We start from the raw sequence: 17,231 nt of genomic DNA on the forward strand, positions 1-17,231 counted from the left end.
GTTGGCATCCATGCGGCTGACATGACCGGTCCAACGTAGCTGTGACTTCATGATCATTTTGATGCTTGTCATCTGGGCTCTCTCGAGGACCTCAAGATTGGGCACTTTGTCTTGCCAGTGGATCTTCATGGTGTTGCGGAGGCAGCGCATGTGGAATGCTTCAAGCTGCTTGATGTGACACCTATATAGTGTCCATGTTTTGCACCTGTACAAAAGGGATGAAAGAACAACAGCTCTGTACACAAGCAGTTTTGTTGACATCCAGATGTTGTGGTGGTTTAAAACTTTGACACGCAGACAGCCAAGTGCCTGGCTTGCTTTGGATATTCGTGCGTTGATCTCATTATCCAGTGATCCATCACTGGATATGACACTACCCAGGTATTTAAAGTTCTCCACTACTTTAAGCTGAGTGCCGTCAATGGAGATACCTGGGACAGAAGCATTTGATCCAGGTGCAGGTTGATGGAGAACTTCTGTCTTTCCGAGGCTGATAGTCCGAAAAGATGTGAGGCCTCGGCAAACTTGTTGACAATGTGCCGAAGATCATTTTCAGTGTGAGCCATGAGGGCACAGTCGTCGGCAAAGAGTGCCTCAAGAAGGAGTTTCTGCACTGTCTTAGGCCTGGTCTACACTAAGAAGGGGGTTCGAATTAGGGTACGCAAATTCAGCTACGTGAATAGCGTAGCTGAATTCGAAGTACCCTAATTCGAACAACTCACCCATCCACACGCGGCGGGGTCGAACTCCGCGGCTCCCCCGTCGACTCCGCCAACTCCTTCTGCCAAGGTGGAGTACCGGAGTCGACCGCGGCGCTTCCGGAGTTCGAACTATCGCGTCTAGATCAGACGCGATAGTTCGAACTCCAAAAAGTCGAACTCTCCGCGTCGAACCGGCAGGTAAGTGTAGACGTACCCTTAGTCTTTGCATTCAGGCGACGGAGATCAAAAAGTGAACCATCGTGACGGTATTTAAAATATATACCTCGATCCAGATCTTTCATTGCATGGTTGAGGACGCATGCAAAGAAGAGGTTAAATAAGACAGGAGCGAGAACACATCCTTGTTTCACGCCGTTGGAGATGTCGAAGGGGGCTGATGTGGCTCCATCAGACAATACTTCGCCTGTCATGCTGTCATGAAAAAGGCGTATAATCTGGACAAATTTTCTTGGGCAGCCAAGTCGTGTTAGAATAGTCCAAAGGGCTTCCCTGTTGATGGTATCAAACGTCTTTGTCAGATCTATGAAGACAGCATACAGGTGCATGTTCTGTTCAATGCACTTCTCTTGTATTTGTCTGACAGCAAACACCATGTTGACTGTGCTCCGGCCAGGTCGAAAACCACATTGACGTTCAGGTAGATTTGCCTCGGAGATACTGGCTGTTAGGCGGTTAAAGATGATGCGGGCAATGATCTTCCCTCCAAAGGAGAAGAGGGGTATGTCTCTATAATTTCCACATTCTGCTTTGCTGCCTTTGTTCTTGAAAAGAGAGACAATACTAGCATCGCGGAGGTCCTGTGGTATGTTTTCATCCTCCCAGATGCTGATGATCACGCTGTGGAATGCTGCTAGTGCTGCTGGACTTGCTGCTTTGTATATCTCTGCTGGTATCCCATCTTTTCCAGGAGCTTTTCCTGAACTCATCTGGCTAACAGCTTTCTTAATCTCATCTATAGTGGGCGGAGAGTCAAGATCTGTCAGAGCAGGTTGTTGTGGAATTTCATTGAGGATATTATTATTCACGGTTGATGGTCTATTAAGAAGGTTGCTAAAGTGTTCTCGCCATCTTTAGTTGATGCCTTCTTTATTTTTAATCAGCGTTGTGTTGTCTGATGAGAGCAATGGGGTGGTCCTTAGTTTAGAAGGTCCAGAGACAGTCTTAATAGCACTGAAGAACATCTTTGAGTTGTGGGTCTCAGCATAGTGCTCAATTTCTTGGGCTTTGCTCTCCCACCAGTTGTCTTGTATCTGACGGAGGTCTTTCTGTGTTTTGCTCTGAAGGTACTTGAAATGGTCCTGTTTAGAGACTGAGGAGGGATCATTCTGCCATTCGATAAAGGCTTTTCTCTTTACTTCCAGTGCTGAGCATATTTCTTCTTGGTTCTCATCAAACCAATCCTGATGTGTTCTTTTCTTTGGTCCAAGAGATTTTATTGCTGTGTCAGTCACTATCTGCTTGAACTGGTCCCACTTTTCGGTTACAGTACTGATCAGTTGTCCATGGGATGTCAGTTTGTCATCAAGACTCTTCTGGAAATTGTTGAAACATTGAGCATCCTTCAGTTTGGCTATGTTGAAAGCAGGTCGCACATGCTTAGGGCGTTTGTGCCAAGAGGGAGCGATGTAAAGTTGAAGAGATGTCCTGACAAATCTGTGGTCTGTCCAGCATTCTGTGCCTCGCATGACTCTGGTGATCAGTATGTCTCGGATGTCTCACCTTCTGACAATGGCATAATCAATCAGATGCCACTGTTTGGAACTAGGGTGCATCCACGTCGTTTTGTATTTGTCCGCTTGTCGGAACAGAGTGTTGGTAATGGTCAGGTCATTTTCAGAACAAAGGCTCAAAAGGAGTAGTCCATTGCTGTTCATTTTGCCTACACCATGTGGCCCGGTTACTCCTTTCCAGTTCTCGCTGTCAGCCCCAACTCGGGCATTGAAATCTCCAAGTAGGAGTAGTTTGTCTGTTACAGGTGTGGCCTTGATCAGTCTGTCGATCTTCATAAAATTGTTCCTTTGAGTTGCCAGAGCATGTTAGAGAGGGTGCATATGCACTAATGATGGTGGCATGACATTGGGGTGTATGGGGTGCCCAGGGAGGGGTAGTGCCTCTGATGGGGGGACTTGTCGTACCCCTTTGGGGTAGTCCGTCCACTTTGGTCCCCACCTGTCACTCAGCTCTCACCTGTGGCTCCAAGTAGCTGCAGCATGCGCAGCGGCCACACCCTGAGCAACGGCCTCGACAGGCCAGCCAAACCAGGTGAGTGTAACTGATGGGACTCAAACCCTCAGTGAATTAGGGACATGCCTACCCGCATGCGACGTGAGCTCCGGCGGACTGGGCGAAAGAGATCACTAAGATCCAACGGCCAAGAAGGTGGTTCTGCAATGCTTTGTGGAAAGCGAAGGGCTTGACGAGGCACGAAAGATGTCAAGGCCATTCACTGCAACCAAAGAAGTTACCAGTCGTGACGATTTTTCGTACCATTGATGTCTGGCTTCTAAGGTCGAGAGAGTGGGATTGCTCCCATGCAACAGCTCTACCACTTAAAAAGCTTTCATGCACAGGTCCTGTGCAAATCATCAAACATCATCATCATACCACACAAGTCCTGCGGCAATGGGGGAGGGGCAAAGCGACACCACTGGGAGTCATAGTCCCAATCCTGCACGCAGGCGGCCTGTGGATAGGTGGTCATCCAGCTCTGTACTTGGGGCAGCAGAGTTGCCCGGCAGCATCCCAGGCGTCTGAGCAGCCCTCTTTAGGACAGCACTGCTCACCCTAGTAAGGGAGGGGCCTAGAAAAGGTGGCCTAAAAATTGCCTGCCCTGCAACAGCTGGCCAGCAAGCCGCGGCTGGCAGTTTAACCCAATCTGCGGCCGAAACCAAAAGAAAAATTTGAGAAAACTCACCATTGGAATGTTCATACCCTCATGGATAGAGAAGCTGTTGCAAGACCTGAGAGAAGGACAGCTCTCATTGCTCAAGAACTAGCCCGCTACAACATTGATATAGCAGCATTAAGTGAAACATGATTCCCTTGGGAAGGTTTCTTGAGCAAACCATGAAATGGTTACACCTTCTTCTGGAAGGGTAAGACTGAGACAGAGGACAGAATACATGGAATTGGTCTGGCAATAAAAACCTCATTGATGCATCAACTCCCAGACCTTCCAGTGGGTATCAATGAAAGATTGCTGAAACTACGCTTCCCACTAAATTAAAAACTATATCATAGTGTATATGCACAAGGGGCCAAATAAAGTAGACACAGGAACCTTAATACTGGCATTTCCTAATTTCTGAGTGCTTGTTAATGTTCTTTTAATGTAGGGTTTTTGTGTGTAATATAAATTATGTTTATCTTAGAGACTGGATAATCTAAACTTGGATGAAAAAAATAACTTGATGACACTCTGGTGTACACTTTGGTGTAGTTTTAGGTGCTAACAACAATGTGATCATTTCATCCAACTCCTGGAAATACTGTGCCCAAGTTTATGAAAGTTATTGAAAGATTTTGTCAATTTTCTGGTCATAAAATCATGATGGTCTAAATTCTTTCAACTACACATGGAGGATCTCTGCCCTTTCTATGTGTCATTCACCCCCAGAGGGAAAGTAGGATATTGAATGCCAGGTTCACCACAGGCATCTGAGATGAGAAATTTACCCTTGATATAAAATAGATGAAACAGAGATATTTAAAAGAAATTTCTCTTGGCATTCAATGTTTCATACACTTTGAAGTATCTGGAACAAATGTGCCTTACCATGATGAAGAGTTATGACCTTAAAATGTGATTGTGGTTGGAAAATTGGTTATATAAAACAGCGATAATTCTGCCTCTTAAGGGCCAGCACCAGGCTTAGGAAGCACTTAAGCTCACTTAGTGGAAGTTAAGTGATATATAGGCTTTGTGGTGGCCCACTGCACACGGGTAAACTTCGCCCTTAATTGTATTCCAGTAGTTATCTACTGACCAATGTGAAGAGTACATTTTGCTATTCTTTACTCCTGCTAGCAATGCTGATGCAATATAGCTGAAAAAGAGTGAGCTGGATTATTTTTTCTGGCCATATGTATCCTCAACAGATGTGTTAAATAGATCCCAGCTTTGGAATCTTTATTATTCCTGGGGATGCTTAACTCAAAAGGAACAGAGTTTTGACTTTCATATTCCATGTTGAATTTGTAGAGCTGGCAGTTAAAAGCTTAGCTTTTCCACTTGTCAGCTGAGCCAACTTGATGTGCTTGTCATTAAAAACCCAAGAAAATTCCCATTCAAGTCAGTAGAAAACCTCCTATTAACTTGAATGGGATTTAGCTCAGGCCTTAAGGGACAAACATGGAACCCACCCAGTAACCCTTTTACGAGCTCGCTTTTCATGATATATCTCCACATCATCGTCTACTAACATCAATAGTAGCTGATCTTTAAGGGTGGACAAACCTGTTATTGGTGAGAGTGAAATCCCCCCAGCTTCTTATCAACTTAAAAAAAACAAACACACACACACACACAATGAAACTAATTTTGGAATTTGACATCTATTCTTTTCTTTGGGCCAAGGAAGTATCACGTAGAGTATTAGTCTTAAGTGCTTTCCAGGTCTCTGTGCCATGTTTTGGGGAGGTTCCTTAGGAGGTTCCTGATACAATTAGACCTCAGCAAAGGCTCCTTATACTGCTGCACCTTGCATCAGAGCTGCACTTTGTTTCTTTTCCTCACTCCAGGATGAGAGCCACCTGACTGATATATATTTAGAACAAAAGGCTGAGGGTCATATTCTGCTGAGGGGAACTACTTAACACTTCACTGAACAAGCTCCTGAGATGTGGCCAGGTGGTCACTAGCAGTATGGGAGGCTTGGTGGAAGATTTTAGGCTATTTGGCTGAATGAATTCTTCATATTTGCCGGAGAATAAGTACCTAAAAGTGATTAATCCATCTGTGGATTAATTAGATTAAATTCTCCCCCCCCATGGGATCACTGCTATTACCAGGTCTGTAGACAGATGATATTTTAAAATTCTAAACCAGTCATCTTGACTAGAGTATCCAGAGGCATTTGTTATCCAGCCCCTGCAGTTTGTACATGTTCTAATTAAATGTCACAGTGGCTTAAAAAGAAATCAATATTTATATTCCCTGAGAAAAAATATTGGTTGGAGTGTCCAGAATATACCTTGTTCTCGCTCTAGTATATTCAGTTTACTAACTGGCGTTCCCACAAAAGATAATTTTAAAACTTTAGATTGTTTAGCTAGTGATTTAAATTAAGATTATAGTGGAAAGAAGTGATGAAAACCATTCTGTAAGTTTCAGTTTTGTTAACTAACATCCCATCCACAGATTCATAATGTGTCCATTGCTACAATTTTAGGATGTCCATTCTTAATGCTATATGCCCTAAAATGTTCAGAAAGTCACTCTCGTTACAGCTTAAAGTAGCTACATTAAGGACTCAGAACTTGTCCACTGGAAAGTTCAGAAGAGTATTTTCCTCCATATTTTTTGTCAATATTCCAAGTTTGTCTTTTGGAAGAAAAATCTTACTGGTAACTTAATATTAATAAAGTTTTACTTCATGCCATCCTGAGTGGTCCCTTCTTAAAAGTGACAATGAACAGACTTATACTTGAGCTAGTCTCAAATGTTTAACAATATATCTATGAGTAGTCAAATGCTTCATAACCGAGAGTCTGTCTATGTAGGTTTTTATATGCTCCCTCAGCACGGCGGTATTTGGAAATCAGTAAGCTCTTGGGCATGTCATCAGTGGATTAACACCATCTTGGGCCTTGAAGAAGGCCTCATACCACTTGGAGGGCTGGAAAACTGAGTCTGAACGTGTGATTCATATCTTTTAACTCTGAGTAGAAAAAACGCTCTGTAAGCATATGATAGCTATTGTCTCAAATGAAGAACTATATTAAAAGCAAAGATAAATCAGTGTTGTAAGTCAGATATGTCAGATAAATCAGATATGATGAGGATTAATGAAAATCTTATTTCATCATATAAAAAACTTCTACCAATCCCAAAAGATCAGACACATTACCTCCCAGGTTAATGAATATTCCAGATCTTACCCAAATACAGCCAATTCTTATTAACAAAACTAGCATTTATTAGAAAAAAGAGAGACACTATGGTAAAAAGATCAATATACATACAGACATGAGTTCAATTCTTGCGGTTCAGATTTATAGCAGAGATGGTGAGCTTTGTAATTGCAAAGAGTTCTTTTAGAATTTAGTCCATAGGTTATAATCCAATGTCCAATATCATATTCAGGGTATATCAGCATAACTGGGATCTCATCTTTTGACTCAAACTTCCCTGGATGAAGCTTAAGCAGATCTGAGGTGACAGGATCAGGACCCAAGGCTCTTTTATACAATTTCAAGCCGCCTTTGACAGGCCAGAGTGCCTACACTTAAAATGGGCACTTTGAAGTAGGTCCATCACTGGTAATTAGCTACACAAATTAACATTAGCTACATGAATTAACCTGTTTTTCCACCATTTGCAGATGATTGGCTATACATTTCAAAGAGAGACGAATACAGCGATATCCTGTGTTTACAAAAGCAGCAAAGAGTCCTGTGGCACCTTATATAGGACTCTTTGCTGCTTTTACAGATACAGACTAACACGGCTACCCCTCTGATACCTGTTTACAGTTCATTTAAATGCTAGGATGTTCTTTTGAACTCTGAATTAATAGAATACAGCATAGACAGGGACTGTTGATTACACTGTTGACCACTACCAATATATATGCAAATATACAAAAACAGAAACATTATCTCCCTGTATGTCTTTAAGGGTGGAATTTGAGTTATTCATCCCACAGGATGCTTCATCCTTTCTGGTCATGCGTCACAATATGTAAATATCATGTAGCTATATCTTCTTTACTGCAAGGACTGATAAAGTTAGTTTTCTCTCTCTTGCTCTCTCTCTATCCTCTTTTTTTTTTAAGGGTAAGGTTTATCTCTTTCCTTACCATATTAAAGTCTGATAGCACTCAGTGGGTTAATTTTAACAGTGTCTGCAGAAGTTGGTAGATGGAAGTTATGAAAAGTTAATGGGGGGAGGGATAGCTCAGTGGTTTGAGCATTGGCCTGCTAAACCCAGGGTTGTGAGTTCAATCCTTGAGGGGGCCACTTAGGGATCTGGGGCAAAAATTAGTCCTGCTAGTGAAGGCAGGGGGCTGGACTCAATGACCTTTCAAGGTCCCTTCCAGTTCTAGGAGATTGGTATATCTCCAATTATTATTATAATCAACAAAATGTTAACTCAAATGGCATCACTATGGGTGCATTCTGTTAGTCCTTGAGTATCTACTTCATATAACTCATTTTCTGTTGACATCATGAATATGTCTATCTTCTCCTTGGTAACTAAATATATGCTATTACTTGTTCTTAAAGGATTTTAAATCATTAGATTCTGCAAGATAGATCAGTTTTTAAACCCTTAACTCTAGAAAAGGTCTCTTGAAATGTGTTGGCATGATGAGGACAAGTAAAAGTTTAAATAGCTGTTGCTACTTCAACTAATCATTGTTTTGGTGGAATTCATTATTGATCGCATTAGCCCACTGACTTCAAAGGAAGACAATTGAAAATGTATCTCCAGCAAGACAGTGACATCTTTTCAATGATGGTTTTCAACCTTTGTGAGCTATTCAACTATACAAGTTCCTGTACCACACACACATTTGTGGTGTAATCAAAATGCCTTCTCCCTGTTTGTTATTCCGTATGACTGCTGCACCATTAAGAGAAAATTTTCACCACAAAGTATTGATTTGGGCTAGAATTTCTCATTCTTCAGACCAAAATTCCTTAAACCATATTTGAGTCACGTCAGCATGAAAAAAATGATGGTGGCTGTGATAGAAGGGGGTTTCAGCCATTTAACAACTTGTTTAGAAGCTTTTGTGCACTTGACTAGCTCAACATTTTCATTTCATTGTTTATGCTATACTTGGTGTTTTGCAGGCAAAATTAAAAAATGAGGGCCCAAGCCAAAGGAGTTTATGTTCTAAAGTTACACAGAGATACAACAGACATGGAGGATGTGGAGATAACAGTGCATAAAATGAGCTGGATACAGCTAGAGAGGGCACAGTGAGTGAGAGGTAAGATGGGTTACATCACGGATTTCTGGTTATAGAGGTTATTTAATCCATTCCCCCTGGATAAAGCATATCTAGACCGTCCCTGCCAGGTGTTTGTTTAATCTGTTCTTTAAAACATCTAGTGACTGGGTTTCTACAACCTCCTAGGTAACCTGTGCCAGTGCTTAACTATCCTTCCAATTCAAAAGTTTTTCCTAATATCTAACCTAACTCTCTCTTGCTGCAAACAAAGCCAATTATTTCTTGTCCTACCCTTAGTGCACATGAAAAACACTTGATCACTGTCCTCCTTATAACAACCTTTTACTTATCTGAAGACTGTTATTCCCTCTCAGCTTTTTCTTCTCTAGACTAAACATACGCAATCTTTCAACCTTTCCTCAAAGTAATGAATTATGCTACAATAGAAAAGTTGAGTTGATGGGCCTTGTGAATTTTAAATTGAGATTTGAGGGAGGGAGTAATCATATGGTGCACAAGAGAAAGGAGAACATTCCAGGATTATACAGCAGCATAGGGAAGGCATGAAGATTAGAGTGGGAGAAGGAAGTGAAAGGTCTGGTTAATCAGAAAGCTTGAGTGGAGTTAAGCGAGAAAGTTCAAAAAAGAACTAGATAAATTCACGGAGGATAGGTCCATCAATGGCTATTAACCAGGATGGGCAAGGATGATGTCCTTAGCCTCTGTTTGCCAGAAACTGGGAATGAGGGACAGGGACTGTATCATTTGAGGATTACCTGTTCTGTTCATTCCTTCTGGTGCACCTGGCATTGGCCACTGTCGAAAGACAAGATACTGGGCTAGACGAACCTTTGGTCTTACCCAGTATGGCTGTTCTTATGACAAGGGGAAATAGGAAGAAATAAGTGTTGAAATGTAGACGGGAACTAAGTTATGCAGTGTCTCAAAGGCAAGAATTTAAACTCCTGATACAGAAGATGCTGCGTAGTTAGTGAAGGTACTTAATTTTGACAGATTGGATGAAACCCTGGCCCTATTGAAGTCACAGGGAGGTTTGCAATTGACTCGAGTGGGGAATGAGTGGCAGGGGAAGAAAATGATTTGGGGCCATTTGAATTCTGGGTCAATTGCAGGGGGACAATGTGAGAATCAGTGAAACCAGGGAGAAAGGAGGTGGCAGGCTGGATGAGGATGCAAGTAGTAGAAAAGGAGAGAAATGGGCAGTTCTTACATATGCCACTCTCATTGGAACTGACACTGAAGTCAATAGAAGTTTTGCCCAGGTTCTGACTGCAGGATGAGGTCTCATTGCAGGAGTTCTGTATGCCAAAAAAAAAATAAACAGCAAAGAATAAGTGCTTTGCTATGCTTATAGGAATACTGTTAACTTCAATATTTTATTAAATGACTAACTTTAAGAAAAATCCCTATTTCTGATAGCGCTCCTTTTAAATAGTATGTCTGAATCCTTTCTTTAAATACAGTTACAAAAATATTTACTTGGATTTTTCAGCTCCCCTGTTAATTTCTCCCCTGGTGAAAAAAACTTAACTAAGGTCCCAGTGCTGCAAACATGTTTGCACATACCTTATTTAACAGGGGAGCACTGAACCTCATTATATCCAAAAGTGTCAAATACACAAAGGGAAAAAATTGAGGATTTTTTTTTTTACTAATTTCCTTGTCATCCATAATTTTAGAGGTTACTTCTAACTATTCTCAATACTAGATTTTCAAGCAAATGTTACTTTCAGGTTGACAGTGTCCCTTAAATTGGTTGCAAGATAAAGTTATAAAAGAATGAAGATAATGCAGCACACGCTCAATACATCTTCCTCACTGATTTCAATGCACTCTGGCCACATGTTGTTGTAGATGCCAACTAAATGAGCATGAATATATCTGGATAACCACAAATGAAGTAAATATACCTATCATGCACCATATTTATTTATTACTTCATTTGGATATACAAAATAACAAGAGGTGCCTGTGTGATAAATACTTAATCAGACAAACAAAAAGCAAAATCCTAGCATCCACATAATGTACAATAACCTGGCGGCACAAAAATACACTCAATTTTTCACTTTCCCTAAACATCATCTCCAATAACATTTGCTTCTTCACAGCTTCCCCCTTCCACCCTCCCCAAGGATGTGTTTTGCAGTTATGCTCTGAAGGTCAACGGATTTGGGTTACTATAGACAAAACAGGGCTGGAGGGAGCAGATTCCAAAGGAAAGGGCCTTCACAAATAATGCCCTGCTACCAGCTCTTCACCTCCTCCCCCATACCCATAGACATACAGCTCAGAGACTTCTGCAGATCTGAGTTATGGAAGACGCTGTCAGGTGAGGCAGTCCTAACCTATATTGGTCAACACCAGTACTTTCAACTCTACTCCATTGGATGTGTGCTTTTTTTGTTTTGTTTTGACTATTCAACCCCTTAGGAACGTCCATGCATTTGTAGAGGATTGCATATGTTAGAATAGAGATGTACTGAAGGTTGACTTTGAGACATCCCTTGTCACTTTTCTTGGGTCCTAGCACATCAGAAGTGCTTTGAAACAGCAATACATTATGCCAAAAAAAGAGAGAGCTCTCCCATTGGCATAAAAAACCCACCCCGATGCAGCTCTCCCGCCGACATAGCGCTGTGCCCACTAGCGCTTATGTCGGTGTAACTTACATCACTCGGGGAATGGAATATTCACACCCCAGAGTGACATAACTTTTGCCGACATAGGCGGTAGTGGAGATATTATCTTAGTGATTAGATACTTGCTATACACCAAAGATCACAATATTCAGGTTGCTCCCAGTCCCAAGAGATCAGTCACTTAACATAGGTCAATTTGTACCTCACAGCAAAGACAATTCTTGTAGCCAATCCTATAGTAAACTAACTAGGAAAAGAAATTAGAGAATTATTACAAGATTAAAGCAGGAAAGCATAGACACACAAATGAGTTAGTCTATGGTTTCAAAAGGTGACTGAGTTGTAGTGATCTGTCAGCTCTGAATGTCTTTTGGGGCTAACCCAGCTTGACCCTGAAGATCTCTGCTTCTATTTTGTAACTCTAGCCCTATGAGAGTCCGAACAGCAAAAGCTGAAAAAAAATGTCAGCTATTTTTATTTCCTTCTTCCAGAATTCAAGTTGTTGGGATGAGCCCTTTTGCGGGTAGCCTCTTCATGGGTGTGAGGGGGCAACTAACAAAGTCTTTGTATTATGGTGTCCCACAATGGCCCATTTAGGTTTGATAGGCCTCCTTGATGGGCAGGAGAGGATCTCCTGCGTTCGCAGTTTAAGAGCAAACATTTATTACCATTACAAAGCGAAAACTTAAATGTTACCTTAGAGCATCTGCTAAAGACTTAAGTGAGATTAAGGCATGCAGCATCTTACAAGCATTTAATAAACTATAAACACATTGTTGTAAGTCCAATAACCATCTTAACTATACTAACACACAGGTGAGGTGGGCTGGTTTCCAGCTGGTTGGTTCTTGGCTGAGGCCTAAAGCTCTTTCAAGCACTGGCACCTGGTCTGCCAGCACCACAACAAGTTCTTTGGGTCAGGGACTATCATCTTGTGTGTTTGTACAGCACCTAGCACCATCGGGTTCCTGACTGGAGCGCCTAGGTGCTACCATAATAGAAAAACACAAAATGCTTTATGATGTATTTGTTTCTCATGACTATGTTTTGAGAGAAGGGAAGGGAGAGGATTTTAGATCAATCCACAATGTCAAATCCTTTCTGATTTTGCTATGTGGGACTTTGACAGCAGCAACTATTTGCATTTTCGTTAACAGGCACAGTAGATAATGAGGGGTGGAGCGGGAGGGTTACTTGGAAGGGAAAGCGAGAGGGAGACAAGGCAGAGAGAAGAAAGAAAAGAGGGTGACAGAAACGGGATGAGAAAAAGAGAAGGCGGAGGAGGCAGAAGGAAATGCCTAGAGAAGGAAAGTGGGAGAAGGGGGAGAGGAGGAAGGATGGAAAATGAGAAAAAGGAACCAGAAAAGGGGAAGGCTAAGGAGGAAAGAACTCCAGGAAAAACCTAAAGCCGGGGCATGAGAGAGGAGGAAGAGGAGCAATGCAGACAGCGGGGCTCAAGGGGGGCAGGTGCCCCACTCCCGGAGGGGGGCAGCTCCAGGGGCGCGCAGGTCCCTGTGCCCCAGAGCTGCGGCTGCGGGGAGTGGCGGAGCCCGCTTTCTCCTGCCTGCAGAGGTCACCTGGCGGGGTGGGGAGCAGGGGGCGGGGAAGCCCTTAAATAGCGGCGAGCGCGCCGGGCCAGTCCCATCTGCCCCTCTCGCCCGCCCGGCACAGGCAGCCAGAAGCCGCCGGGCGAGCCCTTCCCGCAGCCGTGGCGCGGCCGGAGGAGCAGGCGCCGCGCAGGGGCCCGAATTCCGGGGCGGCCGCGGCCCCGCGGGATGGAGCCGGGAGCCCAGTAGGGCCGGATCCCCCGCCGCCTGCCCGGCTGGGCTGAGTTCCCGCTGCGCCCGCGGCCGGCTTGGATGCTCCGGGGCGCGGAGCCCAGGATGGCGGAGGCGCAGGAGCAGGTGAGAGAGGGCGCGTGGGGCAGGCAGCGGCTCTGGTGGCCGGGGCTGAGCGGAGAAGTTCGGGGAGCGGGGAGGATTTGGAAAAAATTCCCCCTGTCCTGCCTTTAGTGCCTCCCCTCCGGGAGTCCGTTGCGCCTCAAATGTTTAGTGGGGAGGCGGAATAGTATCAGGCGCGTTGTTGAGGGGGGTGGGGGGCGCGAATGCCCCTGAGCTGATGCCCCCACGTACACACGGGGCTGCCCGGCGGTGGGGTCAGTTGGAATGAGGGTTTCTTGCTTTCTCATTGTTAAACGTCTCTTTGAAACACAGGGCAGAAACCCGCCATCCTCTGTGTGTGTGTGTGAGAGAGACATAAAAACCAGCATTTTAAAGTCATCTGAAAGTAGAGGGAGTCCTCTTCCATAGGAGTGGGATTTGGGAAGGGGAGTGTAAACAGATTCCTCTGTTCTGTTTGGCTTTCTTAATGCTAACATGTATTTATTTTATTTATTTATTTTTGATTAATCTGATCAGTGTTGTTTTGGTTCAATACATTTTGACTGCTGTTTTTAGGAGGTGGTAATCTGAATCTTCCCATAGGAAAACTTGCCCTCTTTATCATAAGGAACAATGATTTTATTATGGGACTAGGGCTGTAGGCTCGAAAGATTATCTGAATTTAAACCCTCTCCATGAGATTGATGCACCAAGTGATGGCTCACTCAGGTACCTGTTGCTTTTTGATAATAGCCAGAAAGTGTTGATGGAGAAAAGAATATATATTAGAAGCCCCAAAGCAGAGTTCAGAGTTGTAATCTGCGTGTGAAGCTGATTTAATGTAGTGTAATGCTAAGTAACCTGTGTGAAGGCTTGTACGTTGTTTAAGAAAATTTTCAAATAACCCTTAGTAAATTTATAACGAAAGGGGGATTTGTTTGTGCATTGCAAATTGCTTTTTAATCCGTTGGAGGGAAATGGGGTAGCTTTGTCAAACTACTTATATGATTCTTTCTGTGAATTTATGTATGCTTTTTCCATCTAAATAAATTTATGTTGCTTTATAAATATTTTAGAATAAAATGTTTCCTAATATGCAGTGATCTTTAAAAGTTCCCACAAAACTAATTTCATTAGCCAAAGAGATCTTGGAGTCATTGTGGATATTTCTTTGAAATCATCCACTCAATGTGTAGCCGCACTCAAAAAAGTGAACAGAATGTTGGGAATCATCAAGAAAGGGATAGATAATAAGAGAGAAAATATCATATTGCCTCTATATAAATCCATGGTACGCCCACACCTTGAATACCGCGTGTAGATGTGGTTGCCCCATCTCAAAAAAGATATATTGGAATTGGAAAAGGTTCAGAAAAGGGCAACAAAAATGATTAGGGATATGGAATAACTTCCTTATGAGGAGAGATTAATAAGACTGGGACTTTTCACCTTGGAAAAGAGGCAACTAAGGGTAAGTCTATACTTACCTGCCGGGTCGACGCGTAGCGTTTGACTTCTCAGAGTTCGAACTATCGCGTCTAATCTAGACGCGATAGTTCGAACTCCGAACGCGCTCCCGTCGACTCCGGAACTCCACCACCGCGAACGGTGGTGGTGGAGTCGATGGGGGAGCCGCCGACTTCGATCCCGCGGCGTATGGACAGGTAAGAAGTTCGAACTCAGGTAGTTCGACTTCAGCTACGCTATTTGCGTAGCTGAAGTCGCGTACCTTAGTTCGACCCCCCACCTTAGTGTAGACCAGGCCTAAGGGAGGATATGATAGAGGTCTATAAAATCATGAGTGGTATAGAGAAAGTAAATAAGGATGTGTTATTTATTCCTTCTCATAATACAAGAACAAGAGACCACCAAATGAAATTAATAGGTAGCAGGTTTAAAACAAACACAAGAAAGTGTTTTTTCACACAACGCACTGTCAACCTCTGGAACTCCTTGCCAGAGGGTGTTGTGAAGGCCAGTACTGTAACAGGGTTCAAAAGGGAGCTAGATAGATTCATGGAAGATAGGTCCATCAATAGCTAATAGCCAGGATGGGCAGGAGTGGTGTCCCTAGCCTCTGTTTACCAGAAGCTGGGATTGGGTGACAGGGCATGATTCACTTGATGATTACCTGTTTGTTCATTCCTTTTGGGGCACCTGCCATTGGCCTCTTCAGAGGACAGGATACTGGGCTTGATGGACCTTTGATCTGACCCAGTATGGGTGTTCTTATGACCATCACTGTGTCCACTAGAATAAATATTTTCTTTTCTTTCTGTAAACTACTATTATAAAAGCCAATATTTTAATAACAGAAAGGGATAGGACAGCTACTAAAGTGAAAGAAATTAAAAAATGAGGCACAAATTAAGGCACGTGTCATTTAATCTAAATATTTTGTTCTCATAGCATACCCGGATGAGTACTTTTTGGCTGAGATTTTTTTAAATGGGCTTTTAAAATTACGTCAAGTTGATTTTTATGTACCTAAAGTGGTATGATTTTCGAAGGTGCTGAGCCCTCAGCAGCTCACACTGACATCAGCACTTTTGAAAACCAGACCACATACTTAAGTGCCTAAATGCACCAAGTGCCCCAATCCCAAGAACACCTGTAATCACAATGGCACCACTAAAAACTGATTTGAGGTCTTCACTTCTTATTTAATTGGTTTTATCAGTTTGTATCAGACCTTTATTATAATATGGTGTGTATTTGTTAATAATTTTGCTAGGATATTTCATATAAAATGTATCTCAGCATTTTGTTCCAGGCCATTATATTCTTCAGTATGTTTTGAACAGGTCACATTGATTATTATTATCTCTTGGCGCCCTCTATAAATTCAGCTGTATAAGAATCCATTTGAATACTTCAGGGTAGAATTCAAACCCAAGAGACAAAATCAGAGTTAAAGCTAAAACATCTTTGCCCACGTTTTATTGCCTTTTACATTTAGGATTGCAACTGTCTCAGGTGATTGCATTATGTTTTTCTATGTGCTGAAATACCTAGCCACAAAGGGGGTCTGTTTAAAATGCTGTGCCTGATCCAACAGTCTTCAGCTAATCAGAATTCTAACCAAACTTAACTGGAACTGCAGTATTGGGCCCAGATCAACAATTTATATTTTGTCTTGATTTTGTGTGATTAAATCAGATTGTTAATAATATTGACACAGCATGTTTGTTTGTTTATTGGTGTTTAAATTCTTTCAAATTTCTACAGTATTTAAGACCGAACAAACTAAAAGTATTTGCACCAGCTGTCAGTGGCCCAGATGCAGCTGAGGAGAGGGCATAGAGATATGCTATGTTCCCTTCTCAATGGACAGAGGCCAGGACCCTAGGCAGTGGCCCTATGCCACCAGAGGCTTCCCCTGAGCTGATTGACTACTCTGCTGGCTAGTTAAGGTGATCTTATGGCAACCTTGAGTCATCATAGCATCACAAAGCAGCTTCAATGGACTGGAGAATCCAGCCCCTATTTGTGAATTGACCTAATTGTCTCTGTAACTGCCACAAACACAAAAAATAGGCAACTGTAAATGTAAGTGTAGCATATTGCTGGAATAGATACATAATTATATAGTTTTGAGATACCTAATAATAACCATAATAAATAAATATGTGAACAGAAAAGCTTTACTTTTGAATCCCAACATGGCAGGTACAGCTCCAAAAGAGAGATTACGGTATTCCATCTAATGGATGGTACTACTTAGAGACCTTCTAATTTGCAGCTCACTGACCTGATAAAAGCTTTTGTGGTCTATTGCGTAAATGTACAGTGAGCCAGATCTTCAGCTGGTGTAAAATCAGCATAGCTCTATGGCTCAGTAAGTGC

At 42.5% G+C, this 17,231-nt stretch overlaps 1 protein-coding gene across 2 annotated transcripts in view; it reads left to right on the top strand.

The window, feature by feature from the left end:
• The first annotated feature begins 13,294 nt into the window (after positions 1 to 13,294).
• LOC123371401 (melanopsin-like) overlaps positions 13,295 to 17,231 on the top strand; it is a 67,547-nt gene continuing 63,610 nt past the window's right edge. For both annotated transcript variants that reach the window (XM_045018977.1, XM_045018978.1), the window contains exon 1: positions 13,295 to 13,409. In XM_045018977.1, coding sequence (XP_044874912.1) covers positions 13,365 to 13,409 — 45 coding nt within the window. In that variant the 5' untranslated portion in view covers positions 13,295 to 13,364. The remainder of the gene's footprint in view (positions 13,410 to 17,231) is intronic.

The sequence above is a fragment of the Mauremys mutica genome, chromosome 5 (assembly GCF_020497125.1).
Source record: "Mauremys mutica isolate MM-2020 ecotype Southern chromosome 5, ASM2049712v1, whole genome shotgun sequence".
Lineage (NCBI taxonomy): Eukaryota > Metazoa > Chordata > Testudines > Geoemydidae > Mauremys > Mauremys mutica.